Source organism: Lissotriton helveticus, chromosome 12, assembly GCF_964261635.1.
Source record: "Lissotriton helveticus chromosome 12, aLisHel1.1, whole genome shotgun sequence".
NCBI lineage: Eukaryota > Metazoa > Chordata > Amphibia > Caudata > Salamandridae > Lissotriton > Lissotriton helveticus.
In genome coordinates, this window is record NC_136073.1 from 746,309,145 (window position 1) to 746,331,376 (window position 22,232).

At 49.3% G+C, this 22,232-nt stretch overlaps 1 protein-coding gene across 2 annotated transcripts in view; it reads right to left on the reverse strand.

Moving 5' to 3' along the window:
- ARHGAP30 (Rho GTPase activating protein 30) overlaps positions 1 to 18,843 on the reverse strand; it is a 208,628-nt gene extending 189,785 nt beyond the window's left edge. For both annotated transcript variants that reach the window (XM_078671607.1, XM_078671606.1), the window contains exon 1: positions 18,303 to 18,843. In XM_078671607.1, the coding sequence (XP_078527733.1) occupies positions 18,303 to 18,420 (118 nt within the window). In that variant the 5' untranslated portion in view covers positions 18,421 to 18,843. The remainder of the gene's footprint in view (positions 1 to 18,302) is intronic.
- Between the last annotated feature and the right edge of the window lie 3,389 nt (positions 18,844 to 22,232).

Sequence of the window (22,232 nt, forward strand, 5' to 3'; positions counted from 1 at the left end):
GAGCTTAATGCAGGGACCCTAAACTTTCCTTAAGAGACTGGTAAAGGTGGGGCCGAATGCAACAGTTACGTGCAGGAGCGTAGCCAGTGTGTCACTGGCCCTAATGCAAGGAAGGAAAGGAGCCCCCTGGCTGCTGATTGCACTACTCAATGCAGCAATAATCAGGGTTCAGGGGGCTCTCATGCCACCCGGCCTCGGCCCCACTGCACATGCTGCACGAATGGAAGCCACATCCCTGGCTACCCAGTCACTTCCAGGGCCGGACTGGCTGTAGTGGGCACTGGGCTTTTTCCTGGTGGGCCGCAAGGGTGGGGCTGGTTTTAGGGTGATGGTGGGGGGGGGGCGTTTTTGCAGTAGTGCTGCAATATCAGTCCCCTGTAATAAAATCAGCAGCACTGTTTCTCTCAAGCACTCCCCACCCCCCCATCCCCCCAGCCTCCCGGGCCCAGTCCAACTGAATTGCCCTGGCTGGTTTGTGTTCCCAGTCCAGCCTTGGTCACTTCAGTTCCTACTGGCAGTTCCACCTTTTGGCTCTTTCATCTCCCTCTAAGGTACACTTCCTGCCTCTTTATCTCTGTTTCAGCCTCTTTTTTCATCACTGCTTGAATTATCTATCTTTTTCTGTTTTCCCCCCTTTTTCTGCCTTTCGCTCTCTTGTCGAGTCTGAAAATAAAAAAACAAGCCCTGGTCCCCATAAACGAGTGCTGATGCCCACTACCACCAACCACCTGTATCCTATAAACACTGCTGACAGCCACCATTTGCTTAGAGGAAGCCCTACATGGAGGCCATGACACTCTACCAGCACAGCCGGCCGTCTTCAGATCTGAAGCCACCTCTCCCACGGGGCCCCTACTTGGCTCCCAGATGTCAGCTCAAATATTCTAAAATAAGGGATGGCCGATTGACAAGCGCGGAACAAGGATTGTAGGGAGTATGTGTGATGCATAATTTGCATGACTGGTCCCTCAGCAAAGAGCCATATATGGAATACCACTGCTACACTACAAGTTGGACTGTGCAGGGCTTGGGGCTTTTCTCTAAGCCCGGTGTTATTTAATGATGCTCTGCTGGCCAAGCTCACCTGGTCCTTCAATCTGAAGGTTACAACTTACGCTGAAGATACTCCAATTATCATTAGAGTGGACGATGATATCCAGGACGCACAGCGTAAGGTCTTTTTGCATACAACTGCAGTAGCCTCCAGGATAAGCAGTCATTTCCTGAAACTTGACTCAGACAGGAGGACTTAGGGTCTGATTCTGGGAGGATCTTCATCCATCTGGTCCCATCAATGGTGGCCATCATGCTCAAACCCATGCCCTACCCCGATGCCAATAGGATTGAATTTAGGCTTATGCTTTGAAGAAAAGTTGGACAGTTCTGACCAAATTGTGAAATCTCTGTTCTTCCTCATGCTTTAAGGCTCCAAGGAAAATGCCTCTGCCTCTTACCTCTTGAAACCTGATTTAGGGTTATCTGAACAAATATTTGGTCTTGAGTGGCAATTTTAATTCACACTATCTCTTCCTAAGTATTAGCTTCACAAAGTATAATTGTTTCAAATCATGGCTGCCAGACTCTTCTTAGGTCTCGCTCATAAAACTTCGATTTCACACCTTAAACAGCTTCTACAGTTACCAGTCAATGAGAGTATTAAATTCAAATCACTTTGCATCTGCCACACATTAATCTATCGCCAAAGTAAAGAATTCATTCACAATCACTATCTATTGGCCAGTTCGCACTCTCGGTGTGGCAGCGGCTTACCCTCTTGTTGTCTTGCGAGTGTGTGGGTGAAGAACTGGTGGAAGATCTTTTGATTTTGGCACTGCTGACGCCTCGCCTCTCAATCTAGGTCTCATTCCTGACCATCTGACTTTTAGGAAATTGCTTGAGACCTTTTTTTCTAAACCAATATCTCTGCTGTCTGGAGGTAGGGTTGTTTTTTGCGACAGGGTGCCCCCTCCGTATGCAAGAGCCCTCAAATACTATTGGAAGGCGGTTAGTCGGGTGTACAGCAAAAATATATTAGAAATGATTTATGTGGAAATTAAACCCTACTTAGCCACGTTTGGACATTGTCATTTTAGGACCGTGTGTATTTTCTAACGAGCAGTGTATGTTTGCGAAGTAGAGCTGTGAGGTGAAGGAGTGTCTTCAACTGCCTGATTCCCCAGGTCAATGTGCGACGTGCTGCTCCAGTCCAGTTTTTTTTAAATTCTGGGACTTGTAGTAGTGTTTATTCAGGGCCGGACTGGCTACTGGGCGTTTTGGTATGCTGCTGAGCTGGGGCTGATTTTGTTGATGGGGACCTGCGTGTGCTGAATGAAATTCGTTTTGCTTTGTTTATTTCAAAGCACACGCAGGTCTACATCAACGAAATTAGCCCCCCACCGCAGTGACATCAGCCCCCAGCTCGGCAGCATGCCAAAACGCCCAGTAGCCAGTCCGGCCCTGTGTTTATTCCATTATAAGACAGGACTACATGTACCAGAATTCAATGGAAATAATTCTTGACTGGAGCAACACATCGTGCATGGACCTGGGAAACTTAGCAGCTAAGCTTCAATGCTGCCATGTGGGTGTAGGCACTAAGTGTAAGCAATAGTGCCCGGATACCCGATTGGGTAAAATAGCTGCGCTTTATAAATCATGATTGATTGATTTATTGATAAATCCTGATCAATAGTGGGCTATTATATTACACCTAAAAGTTACACTGCTATGACTACCTTTGTTGTTATGTGAAAAGAGTCTTGAAAAAAGAAATTGTGCCATTATTCGATTTCTTGGGTGATGTCGGATTTCCATGACATGGCCCTGAGAAATATGATGGGTAAGGTGAACCCGGAGGATGGTAAGGGATAGGAATTCCAAGTGGCACCTGGAGAGGGAATGATCAACCGTTTGCTAAGATGCTTTTGAGATTGTAATAGTTTCTGTAAAAGAGATGGCTATATTTTTAAATCCTATGTGCATTGTGCATCTGAAGTTTGTGAACAGGAGATGGCTATTAAATCCAATGCGCGTTGTGCATTTGACGAAAGAAGCGCTTGATTTAAGTGATGGAAAGGAGTGAAGACTGGCATGTGTGGCCCTGCCCGAGTACATCGAAACATTCCTAAGGATGGCAAAAGTGTGAATGGGCAGAAAATATCAAATTTTAGTGGCTTAGCAACTCGGGCCTGTCGCCTTTCAGCAAAAAGCAAGTAGCTCAGGCAAGCCGGGCCGAAGACAGCTGTAATGCCAGAAACCGGTCCCCGGAAGCTTGTTTCCTTTCCAGTGAAGAATTGGCTTGGTAGTTTGGTCTGCCCTGTTCCCATGATGCACTGGGCCAGGGACAGACTAATTTGCATGTAGCCAGTTTCTGAACTGGGATGGTGCAGTGAACTAAAAAACGGTGATGGATCAAGCCCTGATCTGTTGACTGGGTAGGAGTGTTCTGATTAACTCAGATACTCTGTCCATCACCACCCCCTTTTTGAAATTATTTTGGCCACCATAAGTGTGGAAGGGTATGCTCAGACATGAGTCCCTTGCTCACTGCACCATCAGGATTCAAGCAAGCCGGGCCGAAGACGGCTGTAATGCCAGAAACCGGTCCCCGGAAGCTTGTTTCCTTTCCAGTGAAGAATTGGCTTGGTAGTTTGGTCTGCCCTGTTCCCATGATGCACTGGGCCAGGGACAGACTAATTTGCATGTAGCCAGGTTCTGAACTGGGATGGTGCAGTGAGCTAAAAAACGGTGATGGATCAAGCCCTGATCTGTTGACTGGGTAGGAGTGTTCTGATGAACTCAGATACTCTGTCCATCACCACCCCCTTTTTGAAATTATTTTGGCCACCATAAGTGTGGAAGGGTATGCCCAGACATGAGTCCCTTGCTCACTGCACCATCAGGATTCAAGCAAGCCGGGCCGAAGACGGCTGTAATGCCAGAAACCGGTCCCCGGAAGCTTGTTTCCTTTCCAGTGAAGAATTGGCTTGGTAGTTTGGTCTGCCCTGTTCCCATGATGCACTGGGCCAGGGACAGACTAATTTGCATGTAGCCAGGTTCTGAACTGGGATGGTGCAGTGAGCTAAAAAACGGTGATGGATCAAGCCCTGATCTGTTGACTGGGTAGGAGTGTTCTGATTAACTCAGATACTCTGTCCATCACCACCCCCTTTTTGAAATTATTTTGGCCACCATAAGTGTGGAAGGGTATGCTCAGACATGAGTCCCTTGCTCACTGCACCATCAGGATTCAAGCAAGCCGGACCGAAGACGGCTGTAATGCCAGAAACCGGTCCCCGGAAGCTTGTTTCCTTTCCAGTGAAGAATTGGCTTGGTAGTTTGGTCTGCCCTGTTCCCATGATGCACTGGGCCAGGGACAGACTAATTTGCATGTAGCCAGGTTCTGAACTGGGATGGTGCAGTGAGCTAAAAAACGGTGATGGATCAAGCCCTGATCTGTTGACTGGGTAGGAGTGTTCTGATTAACTCAGATACTCTGTCCATCACCACCCCCTTTTTGAAATTATTTTGGCCACCATAAGTGTGGAAGGGTATGCTCAGACATGAGTCCCTTGCTCACTGCACCATCAGGATTCAAGCAAGCCGGGCCGAAGACGGCTGTAATGCCAGAAACCGGTCCCCGGAAGCTTGTTTCCTTTCCAGTGAAGAATTGGCTTGGTAGTTTGGTCTGCCCTGTTCCCATGATGCACTGGGCCAGGGACAGACTAATTTGCATGTAGCCAGGTTCTGAACTGGGATGGTGCAGTGAGCTAAAAAACGGTGATGGATCAAGCCCTGATCTGTTGACTGGGTAGGAGTGTTCTGATTAACTCAGATACTCTGTCCATCACCACCCCCTTTTTGAAATTATTTTGGCCACCATAAGTGTGGAAGGGTATGCTCAGACATGAGTCCCTTGCTCACTGCACCATCAGGATTCAAGCAAGCCGGGCCGAAGACGGCTGTAATGCCAGAAACCGGTCCCCGGAAGCTTGTTTCCTTTCCAGTGAAGAATTGGCTTGGTAGTTTGGTCTGCCCTGTTCCCATGATGCACTGGGCCAGGGTCAGACTAATTTGCATGTAGCCAGGTTCTGAACTGGGATGGTGCAGTGAGCTAAAAAACGGTGATGGATCAAGCCCTGATCTGTTGACTGGGTAGGAGTGTTCTGATTAACTCAGATACTCTGTCCATCACCACCCCCTTTTTGAAATTATTTTGGCCACCATAAGTGTGGAAGGGTATGCTCAGACATGAGTCCCTTGCTCCCTGCACCATCAGGATTCAAGCAAGCCGGGCCGAAGACGGCTGTAATGCCAGAAACCGGTCCCCGGAAGCTTGTTTCCTTTCCAGTGAAGAATTGGCTTGGTAGTTTGGTCTGCCCTGTTCCCATGATGCACTGGGCCAGGGACAGACTAATTTGCATGTAGCCAGGTTCTGAACTGGGATGGTGCAGTGAGCTAAAAAAGGGTGATGGATCAATCCCTGATCTGTTGACTGGGTAGGAGTGTTCTGATTAACTCAGATACTCTGTCCATCACCACCCCCTTTTTGAAATTATTTTGGCCACCATAAGTGTGGAAGGGTATGCTCAGACATGAGTCCCTTGCTCACTGCACCATCAGGATTCAAGCAAGCCGGGCCGAAGACGGCTGTAATGCCAGAAACCGGTCCCCGGAAGCTTGTTTCCTTTCCAGTGAAGAATTAGCTTGGTAGTTTGGTCTGCCCTGTTCCCATGATGCACTGGGCCAGGGTCAGACTAATTTGCATGTAGCCAGGTTCTGAACTGGGATGGTGCAGTGAGCTAGAAAACGGTGATGGATCAAGCCCTGATCTGTTGACTGGGTAGGAGTGTTCTGATTAACTCAGATACTCTGTCCATCACCACCCCCTTTTTGAAATTATTTTGGCCACCATAAGTGTGGAAGGGTATGCTCAGACATGAGTCCCTTGCTCACTGCACCATCAGGATTCAAGCAAGCCGGGCCGAAGACGGCTGTAATGCCAGAAACCGGTCCCCGGAAGCTTGTTTCCTTTCCAGTGAAGAATTGGCTTGGTAGTTTGGTCTGCCCTGTTCCCATGATGCACTGGGCCAGGGACAGACTAATTTGCATGTAGCCAGGTTCTGAACTGGGATGGTGCAGTGAGCTAAAAAACGGTGATGGATCAAGCCCTGATCTGTTGACTGGGTAGGAGTGTTCTGATTAACTCAGATACTCTGTCCATCACCACCCCCTTTTTGAAATTATTTTGGCCACCATAAGTGTGGAAGGGTATGCTCAGACATGAGTCCCTTGCTCACTGCACCATCAGGATTCAAGCAAGCCGGGCCGAAGACGGCTGTAATGCCAGAAACCGGTCCCCGGAAGCTTGTTTCCTTTCCAGTGAAGAATTGGCTTGGTAGTTTGGTCTGCCCTGTTCCCATGATGCACTGGGCCAGGGACAGACTAATTTGCATGTAGCCAGGTTCTGAACTGGGATGGTGCAGTGAGCTAAAAAACGGTGATGGATCAAGCCCTGATCTGTTGACTGGGTAGGAGTGTTCTGATTAACTCAGATACTCTGTCCATCACCACCCCCTTTTTGAAATTATTTTGGCCACCATAAGTGTGGAAGGGTATGCTCAGACATGAGTCCCTTGCTCACTGCACCATCAGGATTCAAGCAAGCCGGGCCGAAGACGGCTGTAATGCCAGAAACCGGTCCCCGTAAGCTTGTTTCCTTTCCAGTGAAGAATTGGCTTGGTAGTTTGGTCTGCCCTAGTCCCATGATGCACTGGGACAGGGACAGACTAATTTGCATGTAGCCAGGTTCTGAACTGGGATGGTGCAGTGAGCTAAAAAACGGTGATGGATCAAGCCCTGATCTGTTGACTGGGTAGGAGTGTTCTGATTAACTCAGATACTCTGTCCATCACCACCCCCTTTTTGAAATTATTTTGGCCACCATAAGTGTGGAAGGGTATGCTCAGACATGAGTCCCTTGCTCACTGCACCATCAGGATTCAAGCAAGCCGGGCCGAAGACGGCTGTAATGCCAGAAACCAGTCCCCGGAAGCTTGTTTCCTTTCCAGTGAAGAATTGGCTTGGTAGTTTGGTCTGCCCTGTTCCCATGATGCACTGGGCCAGGGACAGACTAATTTGCATGTAGCCAGGTTCTGAACTGGGATGGTGCAGTGAGCTAAAAAACGGTGATGTATCAAGCCCTGATCTGTTGACTGGGTAGGAGTGTTCTGAATAACTCAGATACTCTGTCCATCACCAGCCCCTTTTTGAAATTATTTTGGCCACCATAAGTGTGGAAGGGTATGCTCTGACATGAGTCCCTTGCTCACTGCACCATCAGGATTCAAGCAAGCCGGGCCGAAGATGGCTGTAATGCCAGAAACCGGTCCCCGGAAGCTTGTTTCCTTTCCAGTGAAGAATTGGCTTGGTAGTTTGGTCTGCCCTGTTCCCATGATGCACTGGGCCAGGGACAGACTAATTTGCATGTAGCCAGGTTCTGAACTGGGATGGTGCAGTGAGCTAAAAAACAGTGATGGATCAAGCCCTGATCTGTTGACTGGGTAGGAGTGTTCTGATTAACTCAGATACTCTGTCCATAACCACCCCCTTTTTGAAATTATGTTGGCCACCATAAGTGTGGAAGGGTATGCTCAGACATGATTCCCTTCCTCACTGCACCATCAGGATTCAAGCAAGCCGGGCCGAAGACGGCTGTAATGCCAGAAACCGGTCCCCGGAAGCTTGTTTCCTTTCCAGTGAAGAATTGTCTTGGTAGTTTGGTCTGCCCTGTTCCCATGATGCACTGGGCCAGGGACAGACTAATTTGCATGTAGCCAGGTTCTGAACTGGGATGGTGCAGTGAGCTAAAAAACGGTGATGGATCAAGCCCTGATCTGTTGACTGGGTAGAAGTGTTCTGATTAACTCAGATACTCTGTCCATCACCACCCCCTTTTTGAAATTATTTTGGCCACCATAAGTGTGGAAGGGTATGCTCAGACATGAGTCCCTTGCTCACTGCACCATCAGGATTCAAGCAAGCCGGGCCGAAGACCGCTGTAATGCCAGAAACCGGTCCCCGGAAGCTTGTTTCCTTTCCAGTGAAGAATTGGCTTGGTAGTTTGGTCTGCCCTGTTCCCATGATGCACTGGGCCAGGGACAGACTAATTTGCATGTAGCCAGGTTCTGAACTGGGATGGTGCAGTGAGCTAAAAAACGGTGATGGATCAAGCCCTGATCTGTTGACAGGGTAGGAGTGTTCTGATTAACTCAGATACTCTGTCCATCACCACCCCCTTTTTAGGTTTTGCCTAGCGAAAGCTGCGCTCTGCGCAGCTTTTTCGCGCAGGCGAAATCCTGTTGAGAACTGTAGGGTGCTTTGGGTCGGCCCTCGTCATTGATTGGCTGGCTCCGTAAACGGAGCCTTGCCATTGGACGAGGGGCCTGTCCGTCAATGCCGGACCAGACACGGGGGCGTTCCTGACATTCTTTGCCTTTTGCCGACGTCACGCGACGCCGGGAACGCCCCCGAGTCTGGTCCGGCATTGCCGGCACTTCTGCGTCTCTCCTGCCCCGTGACTGGCCGGCCAGCCAATCCTAGCGCGGCCGGCCGGAAGTGCCCGCCCCCCGCAGCCCGGGGAAGAAGGAGAGGAAGACGGCAAGCACTATGGCGGCGCCCGCGGGGAGACCGGAGAAGTGCCTCTCCAACCTGCCGCTCTAGCTGATTCACAGCATCCCTCCAGCTCTCAGGCCGTGCAATCAGGCTCTCGACGCTGCCTGCCGCAGGTCACACCGCCCTCCCGACAGCCCAGCCCGCCTCAGATCGGAGTGAAGTGCAAATCAATATGGTAATTACATTCCCATGCTGAACCGCAGCCAGGCTGGTGTGGCGGGAGCTCCGAGCCTCAAGTCTTCGCTTCCAGGCGCTGCATTGCGGTTACACCTTTTCTGATCCATTCTCGGCAGGCAGCGCTTGGGGACATCTCAGAGTCCCCGGTCTCGCTTCAAGGCGCTGCATTGCATACATCCTCTCCTTACATAAGTATCTTTCGTTCCCTTTTTGTAGGGGAGGAGGTGCGAAGCCTCTCGAGGCGCTATGTTCCCGTCCTCCTGCGCTCTGAAAGTTGGTGATCTTCGCCCAGCCGAGCCCGTTTCGAGGCGCTGTATTGCCTTTTCTCCTTGCCCCCTCTTCTCATGGGCGGGTTGCGGCCGCTTCTCGAGGCACTGTGTCCCTGTCATTCTGTGCTCCGAGGGATAGTGATGTAGACACAACTGAGCCGGTTTCAAGGCGCTATGTCCCTGTCCTCCGCCTGTACTCTGAGGGTTGGTGATCTGCGCCCAGCTGAGCCGGCTTCAAGGCGCTGTGGCACCTCCGCCTCTTCTCTCGCCTCTCCCCCGTCCGCTCCACCCTCTCGGGGGTACCTCGGGGGTGGGGGGCGGGTACCCCCGAGGCCCGGAGCCCTCCCAGAGCCCTCCCGGAGCCCGCGGGGCTGGCCCGGCTCCAGGCACACCAGCGCCTCACAATCGCGGCTTGTAGCGAAGTGCCTCTCCAACCTGCCGCTCTAGCTGATTCACAGCATCCCTCCAGCTCTCAGGCCGTGCAATCAGGCTCTCGACGCTGCCTGCCGCAGGTCACACCGCCCTCCCGACAGCCCAGCCCGCCTCAGATCGGAGTGAAGTGCAAATCAATATGGTAATTACATTCCCATGCTGAACCGCAGCCAGGCTGGTGTGTAATAGGCTTCAACACATTGACAAAGCCAACAGCTCTTACATAGGCGGGACCTGGCTTTGCCAATGCTTGCTATATATTTTCAGTTTTATATAGGCTATCTCGACCGAAGGTATTGGAGCGCTTTATATGAGCAGCGGTGACATCACACGCGGTCACATCCTATTTCAGGCACAGGAGATATAGTGGTGTGCCGAGGATCACAGGATGTTGAGACGATGCGAGACTCGAACTTGTTTCTTCAGTGCCACAGTCAGCCGCTCTGGTCCTTAGGCCACGTCCTCGCGGTGTTGCCTTCCCATCCGATATTACTCTTGTGGATTGTGGGGTACGCTTCAAAGCGCTGCACGTACCCCCCCCCCCCCCCCCCCCCCCCTCCTCCATGTCGTCCTGCGGATGTGGGCGACTCTGAAGCCCATGGTCCGCTTCAAGGCGCTGCACCAGGGTCTACAGACATGTCCAAGGTCAGAGTCAAGGTGACCCCGTTGAACCCGGCTCCCTGGCCGTCCTCCGCCGAAGCCTTAACCCCAGCCCTCTCCCCCCGCCCCCACCGCGTTGACAGGCCAGAGTCTGTCTTCAAGGCGCTGCATTAAGTGTATACCAACTTTGGCACTTTCTATGCAGAGGGTGGGTGTGGCGGGAGCTCCGAGCCTCAAGTCTTCGCTTCCAGGCGCTGCATTGCGGTTACACCTTTTCTGATCCATTCTCGGCAGGCAGCGCTTGGGGACATCTCAGAGTCCCCGGTCTCGCTTCAAGGCGCTGCATTGCATACATCCTCTCCTTACATAAGTATCTTTCGTTCCCTTTTTGTAGGGGAGGAGGTGCGAAGCCTCTCGAGGCGCTATGAAGATTAATAAATGTTTTATATTTTTTTACTTTCTATGTCTGTCTGTTACATGGTTACAAGACGGGGGATCTTAAATGATTTTATATCTATGTATTTTATGGTCCCTGCCCTTTCCCAGCCTGTCCTCTCCCAGCCTGTCCTCTCCCAGCCTGTCCACTTCCAGCCTGTCCTTTCCCAGCCTGTCCTTTCCCAGCCTTTAAACTTCCAGCCTGTCCACTTCCAGCCTGCCCTCTCCCAACCTGCCCTCTCCCAACCTGCCCTCTCCCAGCCTGCCCTCTCCCAGACTGTCCCCTCCCTGCCCTCTCCCAGCCTGTCCCCTCCCTGCTCTCTCCTAGCCTGTCCTCTCCCTGCCTGTTGTCGTGTCCCGGCGGCAGCAGGCAGCAGCGTGCACTGCGTCCCCGAAGTAACAGCCCTAAAGCAAGCAAGAAGTACGCCCCCCTCCCACCAATCCCTGTTAGGTAGTGGAAACTGTCCAAACTGGGGTGCAGACAGCCCCTCTCACCTTTCGGCCTGGTACCACTGCACCAGCCGCACTACTTCCCGAACTGACCGTTCTCCACTTCAGCCCCGTCTAAATTACAATTCATGCTTGTGACCCTTTTGCCTGCTTGTGCTTGTTTTCATGACCCTGTTGCCTGCTTGTGCCTCCGTGTGCCCCTGTTGCCTGCTTGTGCCTCCGTGTGCCCCTGTTGCCTGCTTGTGCCTCAGTGTGCCCCTGTTGCCTGCTTGTGCCTCCGTGTGCCCCTGTCGCCTGCTTGTGCCTCAGTTTTCGTGCCCCTGTTGCCTGCTTGTGCCCCTGTTGCATGCTTGTGCCTCCGTGTGCCCCTGTTGCCTGCTTGTGCCTCCGTGTGCCCCTGTTGCCTGCTTGTGCCTCTGTGTGCCCCTGTTGCCTGCTTGTGCCTCTGTGTGCCCCTGTTGCCTGCTTGTGCCTCCGTGTGCCCCTGTTGCCTGCTTGTGCCTCCGTTTTCGTGCCCCTGTTGCCTGCTTGTGCCTCCGTGTGCCCCTGTTGCCTGCTTGTGCCTCCGTGTGCGCCTGTTGCCTGCTTGTGCCTCCGTGTGCCCCTATTGCCTGCTTGAACCTCCGTGTGCCCCTATTGCCTGCTTGTGCCTCCGTGTGCCCCCGTTGCCTGCTTGTGCCTCCGTGTGCCCCTGTTGCCTGCTTGTGCCTCCGTGTGCCCTTGTTGCCTGCTTGTGCCTCCGTGTGCCCCTGTTGCCTGCTTGTGCCTCCGTGTGCCCCTGTTGCCTGCTTGTGCCTCCGTGTGCCCCTGTTGCCTGCTTGTGCCTCCATGTGCCCCTGTTGCCTGCTTGTGCTGTGTGGGTGTGTGTGGAGGGCTCTGTGTGGCTGTGTGTGTGGGGGGCTCTGTGTGGCTGTGTGTGTGGGGGGCTCTGTGTGGCTGTGTGTGTGGGGGGATCTGTGTGGGTGTGTGTGTGGGGGGGGCTCTGTGTGTGTTTGTGTGTGTCATTTGCGAGAGATAAAGCTAGTGGCATTGTAAATGACAATGCCATTATTTATGTTAAAAAAACATAAATAAAAATAATGTCAAGAGCAATGCCAATAGCTCTAACTTTAACAAAGGCAAAACCATTGCATTGTAAATGCTTGTTTAAATTATTTTGGCCACCATAAGTGTGGAAGGGTATGCTCAGACATGAGTCCCTTGCTCACTGCACCATCAGGATTCAAGCAAGCCGGGCCGAAGACGGCTGTAATGCCAGAAACCGGTCCCCGGAAGCTTGTTTCCTCTCCAGTGAAGAATTGGCTTGGTAGTTTGGTCTGCCCTGCTCCCATGATGCACTGGGCCAGGGACAGACTAATTTGCATGTAGCCAGGTTCTGAACTGGGATGGTGCAGTGAGCTAAAAAACAGTGATGGATCAAGCCCTGATCTGTTGACTGGGTAGGAGTGTTCTGATTAACTCAGATACTCTGTCCATCACCACCCCCTTTTTGAAATTATTCAGAAAAGTGTCAGCAGGGCTTTAAGTGGGATGGAAAAACTGGGAGGTCTCTCAAAGGGGCGTCACAAATGTAATTAAGGGCGTGACCTAAAAACACATAAGCTAAAAAAAATTGTGTTTAGCATAGTGTGCCGCCCGACTTGTATTTTGCGGTTTCTGTCATTGCATACAGATATATGATCCAACAAGCAACATCACACCTACAACAAGTCAGGACTATTGGCTTTGTCAATGGCTGTTAGTTGCATAAGATAAATAAGCAGCAACTATGGCTTGTATATAATATTGAAAAATCTTCCACTTAAAGCCCTGGTGACACCACTATTTTTTTTATTTGTGCGATTTTATATAGCGCGAACTTTACCCGAAGGTGTCAGAGCGCTTTACATAAGAACCAGTTGAGAAACATAAGGACTTTAGATTACATGTGTTACATAAAGGATACAAACAGAAACAAATTGCAAATGTACAAGATGTAAAGTCACATAAGGATGAGATACAAATGGATATACTCTAAGAGTCACATAGGAATGGTAGATAGTACAAAGGTCAACCGCATATACTCGTGATTAGAGTTATCTCTATATACATAGGGAAGGGATATGACTGGATATACTCTAAGAGTCACATAGGAATGGTAGGTAGTACCAAGGTCAACTGCATATACTCGTGATTAGAGTTATCTCTATATACATGGGGAAGGGATACACATGGATATACTCTAAGAGTCACAAAGGAATGGTGGAGAGCACAGCGGTCTACTGCATATACTAGTGATTAGAGTTCTCTCTATATACATAGGGACGGGATATGACTGGATATACTCTAAGAGACACATAGGAATAGTAGGGTACAAAAGTCTACTGCAAATACTAGTGATTAGAGTTATCTCTATATACATAGGGAAGGGATATGAATGGATATACTCTACGAGTCACCTAGGAATGGTAGATGGTACAAAGGTCTACTGTCTATACTAGTGATTAGAGTTATCCCTATATAAATAAATATACAAACATAGTGGATTTCCTCAGGCAGAGTTCCATTAAGTGGGGTAGGAGGGGGGAAGTAGTCACAAAACCAAGGGAGGGTGGGAGGGATTCGAGGGTATTGAGAAACAGAGAGGGGAAGAAACATTTGAGGATCCTCAAGGGGGAAAAGAGGGAAAAGGGTAAAAAGACGAGGGAATGGACAAGATGACGGGTCGGGGACCAGGGAAAAAAACTGCAGAGAACAGCCGCAAAATGGTCAAACGATTCTCCAAGTCTTATAGGAGTGCCCTGTCCGGCCTGACGGCCTGTAGTCCGGCACTACAATGTTGCTGCACCCGAGTTTCAAAAAGAGAAGGGAAATCCAGAGAGAAAAGGACTCTCGTTAAAGGATTTCCCTTCCCCTACAATGCCCACCTGGCATGACGTCATGCCGTCACTTCTCCACACTGGTGAGAAGAGAGCAGTGTGATCATGCGCACATCATGTGCCTACTGTCACTGCAGTCTGGAAAAAACAGACCGCCTGTGCCAGGGCACAAAACAGAGCCCGATAGAGACCCGTTTCTAGGCCTCCTTTAAAAAACTGCCGATGCTCAACTCGGGTGAGACCCGGCCCAGTTAAAGCCCTGAGTGACAGTGTCAGTAACTACTGTAAACGCCGAGGCCTAGGTAGGCATCTATACATGCCAATAGATCCGATTGTTGATGCCTCTGTTTAAATAGACCTTTAAAAAAAAAAAAAATCTCCCCTATGCCTCTTCTAAAAAGTTGCCATGTATGGCACATTTATTTTCAGGCTGTGTTTTCACGGTTAGCCGCTGCTATGGTTTGTTCCTGGTTAGCGGTCTGTCCGCGGGCCTGAGCTCACCCAGGGGCTCGACAGACAGGAAGTCAGTGACGCCCCTGTCATCAGGAATGGTTCGAATTTGCGGTTTACTGATTAATCCCGGCAGCCACGCGACGTGCAGGGAACTAGACATGTCAGTTTCGCCAGCTACTTGTTATTAGTGCCAGCAGGGCCGGACTGGGAACCAAAACCGGCCCTGGCAAAGTGCTCGGCCGGCCCCCCCGCCCCCCGGGCGGGAGGGGGGCGAGCGCTTTGCCAGGGCCGCTTTTCAGCCGATTTTGTTACAGGGCCGATTTTGCAGCTATGCTGCAAAAACGGCTCTGCAACAAAAACGGCCCCCAGGGCCCAAAACCGGCCCCCACCCTTGCAGCCGACCGGGGGATTGCCCGGTGCCCACAACGGCCAGTCCGGGCCTGAGTGCCAGTTAAATGTGTGAAGACGATTAATAGCGTTACTAAAAACGATCAATTTCACGATTAGCAATCAGTGAGAAATATGGAAAGCTATAAGAGATAAGAACTAGGGTGAAATAAATCCTAAATGGAAGAAATCCAGGGATAACAAAAAGTAGGGTTTGGGGGTCCCCAAGCAGGGCCACCAGGTTAAGTAACTTTTATCCCTTGCAGCCTCTAATTTACCTCCATGGTGCAGGCTGGGAACGAGTCCTGTATATAAATAGAACAGAATATAGTTACAACAATCTCGGGTATTTGTAAAGTATGCTTTATACATTTTCGATACCTAACTCCACATATACATACCGTGGTGAGATTTATATCACTTTAATGTAGGTGAATGTGAAGTTAAGAATAGTAAATCCTTACATCTCAATGTGCAATTACCTTTCGATATTTAGTCCTTCGATATTGTTGTAATCATAATCTGTCCCGTCGATATATCTAGAACTCGATATTGCCTAAATCAATCGACAATCTACCTCCAACAGTCTTGGGGGCATATTATCAAGGATGGCGTTAAAATTATCGCCAGTTTAGCGGCAGAAAACTGCAGCTAAAGCGGCGATAATGGGCTTGATAATATGCCCTGGAGAATTCCAATAGAAGCCCATGTTCACACCAGAACATGGACTTCTATTGGAATTCTCAAGGGTATATTATCAAGACCATCATCGCTGCTTTAGCGGCAGTTTTCTGCGATAATTTCTAACACCGTTCTTGATAATATGCCCCTAGGTTCCTTTCAAATGAACTAACTCATTTCGGGCCGGACTGAGAGCGCACACCAGCCCTGACAATTTAGTCGAGCAGCCTTTGGGTGCGGGGGGGGGACGACACTGCTGCTGCTTGTGTTATAGGGGGCCGATATTGCAGTACCACTACAAAACTGGCCTTCAGTAACAAAAACGGCCCCATCGGTCCAAAACCGCCCCCACACTTCCAGCCCACCGGGAAGATGCCCGGTGCCCGCTACAGCCAGTCTGGTCCAGAACTTATTAGATTCTAATGGGTTGTAAAAGGAAAGCCTGGAAGTGCAAAAGTGGAATGGAGTTCACTGGTAACTACAGGAAAGAGAGACCAAGATACAGCTCTCAGGGTGTCTTTTCTGGAGCTTTGAAGTTGCTTCAAGGATTGTTTCAAAGCTGCGGTCTTCTCATTTTTGGTAGGTGATCGTTGGAGCCTGTTAGAAGGGTTATTGTGGTGGCTTCCAGGTAGACAGACCAATAAGATCAGGGCAAGGTAATCACTTTGAACTAATGTCAGAAACTGAGGACCAGCTCCTCACCAGCTCTTCAAGGTTAAGGTGCTGGGACTGGGAAAGGACAGTCACATGAGGACATTGCTGGGACATCACTCCAGCCTGCCGGAGGGAATTATCTATGTATGGTTGGAGTGGATGCAGCTTTAAGTATGTAAAGGTTTGGAAATTAGCTATGAAAGGGGTTTTAGCACTAACACAGTGCAGAGCCCTAAAGTTTTCATTGGTTTCTCCCAGAACAGAAATGCCCAGCACAGCTCCTTGAACGCTGGATCTATACCAGATTTTAAGGATGTCCATGTAACATATATCTACATAAAAATGATCATTTATTTGGCAAGTAGTCACCCTGAAAATCTGGCATGGATAAGGTGGGCCTGGACCCACCTGAGATGTTCGGGCATGCTATGGTAAAATGCACAGGCTTGTACTGCCTCTTTAAGGAACACGAATAGGTTGTGAGTATATGGTACGAGTGAAACGGGCACCACTGGGATTAAATATTGTCCCTGGTTCTGATATTAGGATGTCATGCCGGCGAACTTCAGCACACCCTAATCCATTGGCTCTCTAGTGATACCCACCCCAACTACCTCTGCATCCTACTCCCCCCTCTTCCCTTCCACAATGCATTGGCATGTGAACCTTTGAGGGCATTATCTTCCAGTATACGTCCCCTGTTCTTCACCCCCATACCATGCCTTGAAGAAGCCCCAAGGGTGGACCAAGGGCCTGAGATACGGGTAGCACTACAGCGGTCACCGCTCCACCACACTTGCACAATTGGGTACCTAGGACTGCTCCTAGGCTAGCTCTGTGGTCTCTTTGAGGCTCCCCATGTCGATACTGTCTATCCTTCCCCGCGTATCACGCCAGTGAATGCATGTGTGTGAGCAAGAGCACTTTATGTAAAAATGATAGAAAGCGCCTTTCCCGCTTCATATCCTGGCACGTCCAGGGACTCCTCGTAGGTGGATTATGTGCGTTCCCCATCTTGCCTCTGAAACACTCCCCCAATCCTCCAAGGACACCATGGGATGACGAAACAATGTAGGGCATGTCACCAGAAATAAACTGAAATGGACTTTAATACCTCTTCTATGGCACAACTGTGCTTTGTATTTCTTGTAATTGAGTGCTGGGATCACTGCCCTGAAAAACCTGCCCCATCGTGAAGACCCCATTTCCCTGCTCGACAGTTCTAAATATTCATCCTACCAAAGGTATCTCAAGAGAAAGTTGAAGTTGGTCCAGCGCCTCCCTGTTAGAGCGCTCTCAAGCCAAGTCTACCCTGGTACACTTAAGAAATACAGATCATAGGTCCAAAGACCCTCTAGTGACTTTCGGATTACCCTGCTAAACCTGCTAATGCTGTGTTTGATTGGGCACCTGGCAGGTGTGATAGGCCATAAACCAATCTAATTTTAAATGACAATATAAATATATGTCGGCAGATCTATACAACACATATGGACATCATACATGCACCTCCCCGCTCAATAACCTTTACCCCCCTCTCCCCCCGGGATGCAAAACAGAATATTCTACAGGGCCCTCGACTCTCAATTACTGGAAGACTCCATTCTTCTGCCAATGAGTATTTCAGCCCTGATGTGAAAGTCTTTGGTTTTTATAATTTTTAAGTACTTGGGTGCATTTACCATCCATCGGTGCTTTGGAACCGCGATTTACATTGTTTACAGCTTTCAAGTTAAGCAGGAACTGTAAGTTCCAATTTTTGTTTTGGAATCTGAGTAGGCCTGGGCAAATTCCTTTTTCCCTGAAACACAGAAGCTAAAAATTACATAAACATTTGTCGCTTGGGTGTAATTTTGATAGCTTGCACCTGTTTCGCGGTTCTAGTGTGAGTAAAATTCAGCAAAACCCAGAAAATCCATTGAAATCAACCCACTGGAAAACATTCAGGAAAAAAGTGAAGAATCTCTTCCCTGAGCGAAATTCCTATGTAGGGGACTTTTTGTGAATTTCGTGTTTCGCTAGAAAATCCACTCACCACCACTATTCTTGAACATTCATCAACAAGATGTACATTTTGACCATTTACTGCAGGACAACCAGCTTTACATTTGCTATCAGACTTTAATGAGTTATTGCTATCCAAAGAGTAACCCTCTTAAGAGCCATGACGGGCGACCTGCAACACTTTTCACCAATCCACTGAGCAGACAGGCCCAATGGCCACCAGCCTTACCTTCCATTCCTGTAGCCTGGAGATGCTCCAGCAGGTCGCAGCCAAACACCCGGTCTTTGGTCGGCCCCTTCTTCTTCACCTTCTGCCTGGCTTTCATCGCAAGAGACATGGAAGACATGGGGGCAACCTGATGAAGGCCACAGCCCTGCTCGCTCTTCCACTAGAGTTTGCTCCCCTGATATATCCACCAGCTGAGTTGACCACCATGGACCTCCAGTAATCCAGGCCTTGGAGGAGCAACGGAAGAAAACAAGGCGCCACCGTCGACCAGCTCAAACTCCAGAGCGCGACCGAGGCTCTTCCTGAAATTGGCTATCCCGCCCCATCATTCAGAAGCCCAGCAGTTACAATTTCGATATTTTCTGAAGCTTCAGGCTCAAGTTTTGGCCACTGGGCTCATCTGTCTTCGGTGGACTTTCCCCCAGCTGAAAGGACGCGGCTCAGCACAAGTTTACCCCACCCCTGAGTTTTTTCGATCTCTCTGGTGCAAGCTCCGGTAAGCTCTTCTCTCTGTCGTTCTTTTTTTAATTTTAGAGGAAGTGGTTGAGCAGAGGAAGCTGCTATGGGCCATAAGGCTGGTGCAGGAGCCTGACGTAAAAATCGTTGCACCGTTGCTCTGTTCTCTGACAGATCTTTTCTCCTCGGGCTCTGCCGGAAGCCAGCAGTGTTGCCTCAAACCCACTTCCTGCTTTGAAGCATCTGCCTCACCACGGGGTACAAAACACACACATACTCACACAAGTACATTAACTCACTGATCCTTGAGTGACGTAGTTACTAATTGCGATGGGCACCTGTTTATTATTGACAACTGTGACCAACGGGCATCGACGTGAATTAACCTGCGCCATTTTTTTTTCCACAGAGCCTTAAGAATTTAAGATTGATGTGGTGCAAAGTAAATAAAATGTACCAGAAACGAGAAACACGGCTGAGCCGACAGAAATAAGACGATTATAGCTGTGTTTTCATTTGCTTCTGGCGCTGTCAGGAGAAGCTCTGTAGTACATTGGTTGTCCTCTTGGGTGGGTACTCACTGCCTTCCGAGCAGAAACCAGTGCGGGGGTGTCTGAGAAGGCAGAGAGCTTTTCAGATTCTCACAAAGTTGTTTTGGCCCCCCTGAGCAAACGTTTTTTGTTTTTCAAAAACAAACTCCCAAAAGAAGGAGTTTATTTTTTATTTTTTATTGGGCCCTTACAAGCATGGCGCTACATCATGGCATGCGGAGGCCATTTTGAGTGTTCCTTCCTGAGTCTGACATGCATCACACAGTGGCCAATCCTCTGCCCTGGTGGCCCAGTGGCAAAAGGGTGGCTAGGTTTAGGATTTCCACCAATGTAGTCCTCTCAGGCGCCACCAGAGCAAACAATGTAGTTGCCGTTCTCTAAATGAGGTATGTGAAGGCACTGCACTACATTGGGCCTACATCTCCTACGCTGCACCCAAGACCTGACCTGACCTGACCTGACCCAAGACCAAGACCTCAACACATCAATGCCTCTTCTTCACTACTTCTTAAATTCGGCAACAAGCTGAAGACCTACTCTATGACAAATTCTCCTGAGCCGACTTCCATTACCCTCAGCCGATGCCACACACCTGCTCTAGCACCTGAAAATCAAACCGGGCGACAGGCTGCACAAAACAAACCCACTTAACATAACATAACAGATGAATTGCAAATTTCTATTAGTTTGCTCACTCTGCCAAACTGTAAATGGGCATGTTTGTCTTCTCCTGTGAGCCGGTGCCAGATTTTAGAGTGAGCTACTTCAGGTTTGTGTTTTTTCAGGCTGTGCTTTGCCCCTTCTGGAGTCCTTTGATTTGATTGTCTGGGAGCCAGTGTTAAAAATTGCTACCATAGTGTACTCACAAATTATCCAAATCCCCAACCAAGTTGGTGCCGGGCAGGGGGCGAGGGAGTTGTTTTCATAGGCTTTTGGTTTGGCAGAAGTAGGTGTATACCACTGTCCCACTTTTGAGTTAAGCATGAGTTTGACAGCACATAGCAGTCCCTGGTTTCAAACTTTTGTTTTATAGGTTCTTGGCTGCCAGCAAGTTAAGTGGATGATCTGTGGCCTGGATGTTCTTGAGAAGGTGTTAAAGGCCCGGGGCCTGGATTTATACTTCTGAAACTTTTAAGTTGGTCACCTCCATACATCAATGCTTGCAGGCCTTTGCTTAAGACTTGCATTCGTTAGGCCGCTCTGTAACTCTAAGGTGTATCTTTGTGGGATGTACGTTATTACAACGCACGCTTTTACCACGCATGCTGTAACAACGCAAGTTTTAAAACGCATTCCATTACAACGCATTACACTGGGGAGTGCTGGATAGTGAATAGTTTAATTTACTATTCCAACACCAGTCCCCATGGACACTAGGGAAGGTGTTGGATAGTAAATTAAAACTATTCCCTATCCTAAAGCGCCCCCCAGTGTAATGCGTTGTAATGGTTTTCGTTTTAAAGTCTGCGTTGTAATAGCACTGCGTGCTAAAAGTTGCGTAGTAAAGGTTGTTCCCCATCTTTGTGTCATTACCCAGGCAGTGGAATTAGATCCATGATAGGTTTTATGCTGATATTAAATAGGATGAGTTAGAGGGGAAACTGTGAGAGTACACATATAACCGTAGATTCTTTTAAAGTTGGAAAATCTGCAACTGTGAGATCAAAAACCTATTGTACACACTGGGCCATATTATTCATAGGGTGCACTGAGCCTGCTTGTGGTCAGTGTGTCTTTAAAGAGGTACACGTGGCGCAAACATGTACAGTGTGGTCTAATACATGCACTGCGCTGCTCTCTGGGCAGCGCATTGGTGAAAGGCAGAGCAGCTGTTTGAAGCAGCCCCTCCATCTTTGAGAGGGCAGGTTGTACCCAACCTGCACTTCAAGGAGGGGCTGAGATACCCCTGCATGTAGGTGCACTGACTGTGCATCACCTCTTTGTGGCACTCAGTGCATCTTTGCCACTGCGCCAGCATCCATCCATAATACATTGCAGGTGCCATGGCAAAGTGTTTGCATCATTTGCATGAGGTCACCCCCACATATAAAAGAGGGAACAACCCCTGTGCTATATTGTGCCAGCGCTATCTGTATTATAGAACGGGCCGCACAGGGATGTATGACGTTTCAACGCATGCTTTTACAATGCATGCCATTACGACGCAGGTTTTACAACGCAAGTCGTTACAACGACTTGCGTTGGGGGGCGCTGGATAGTGAATAGTTTAATTTGCTATTCCAACTCCAGTCCCCGTGGATAGTAGGGAAGGTGTTGGATAGTAATTAAACTATTCCCTATCCTAGAGTGCCCCCCAGCGCAATGCGTTGTAATAACTTGCGTTGTAAAAGTTGCGTCGTAATGGTAGTGCGTTGTAAAAGTTGCGTTGTAAAGGATGTTCCCCGCCGCACAGGTTTCCGTGGCGGGCTTCTGTGCACTAGGAGGAGCAGCTGCTTCACCCAGCTCACCATTACTACTGGGGAAGGCTGACTCAATTCATGTGGTCACTTGCTGCATTATGGGGATTCAAGTTTCCAAGGCCGCCTTCAGATCTCCAGAACCCCAATTCCTGTGTAACAAACCTGTTAGAAGCTGAGAAGTCAGTGTGGAGCTCTTGAGCAAGACCACATGGCCCTATGCTGCGTCTGCAGACAGACTGTCAGGGTTTATCATCATATGCTGCTGTATCTGAAAGATATGTGGATTTGCTGAAAGTCTCTGTGGTCCAGGTCGAATTGTTCAGGGCACCTGTGCATACTCTTTAGAGATATGAGTTTGATTCTATTTGACACTATGGGCACAGACTATAATCCCAGCAGGTCCGCTTGGCCTTTATCCTTCCAAGGTTGATAAACTGAGTATCATTGAGATGGGCAAAACTGAACATCTGATATCTGTCAACAGTGCCTAGACACCTTTTAGG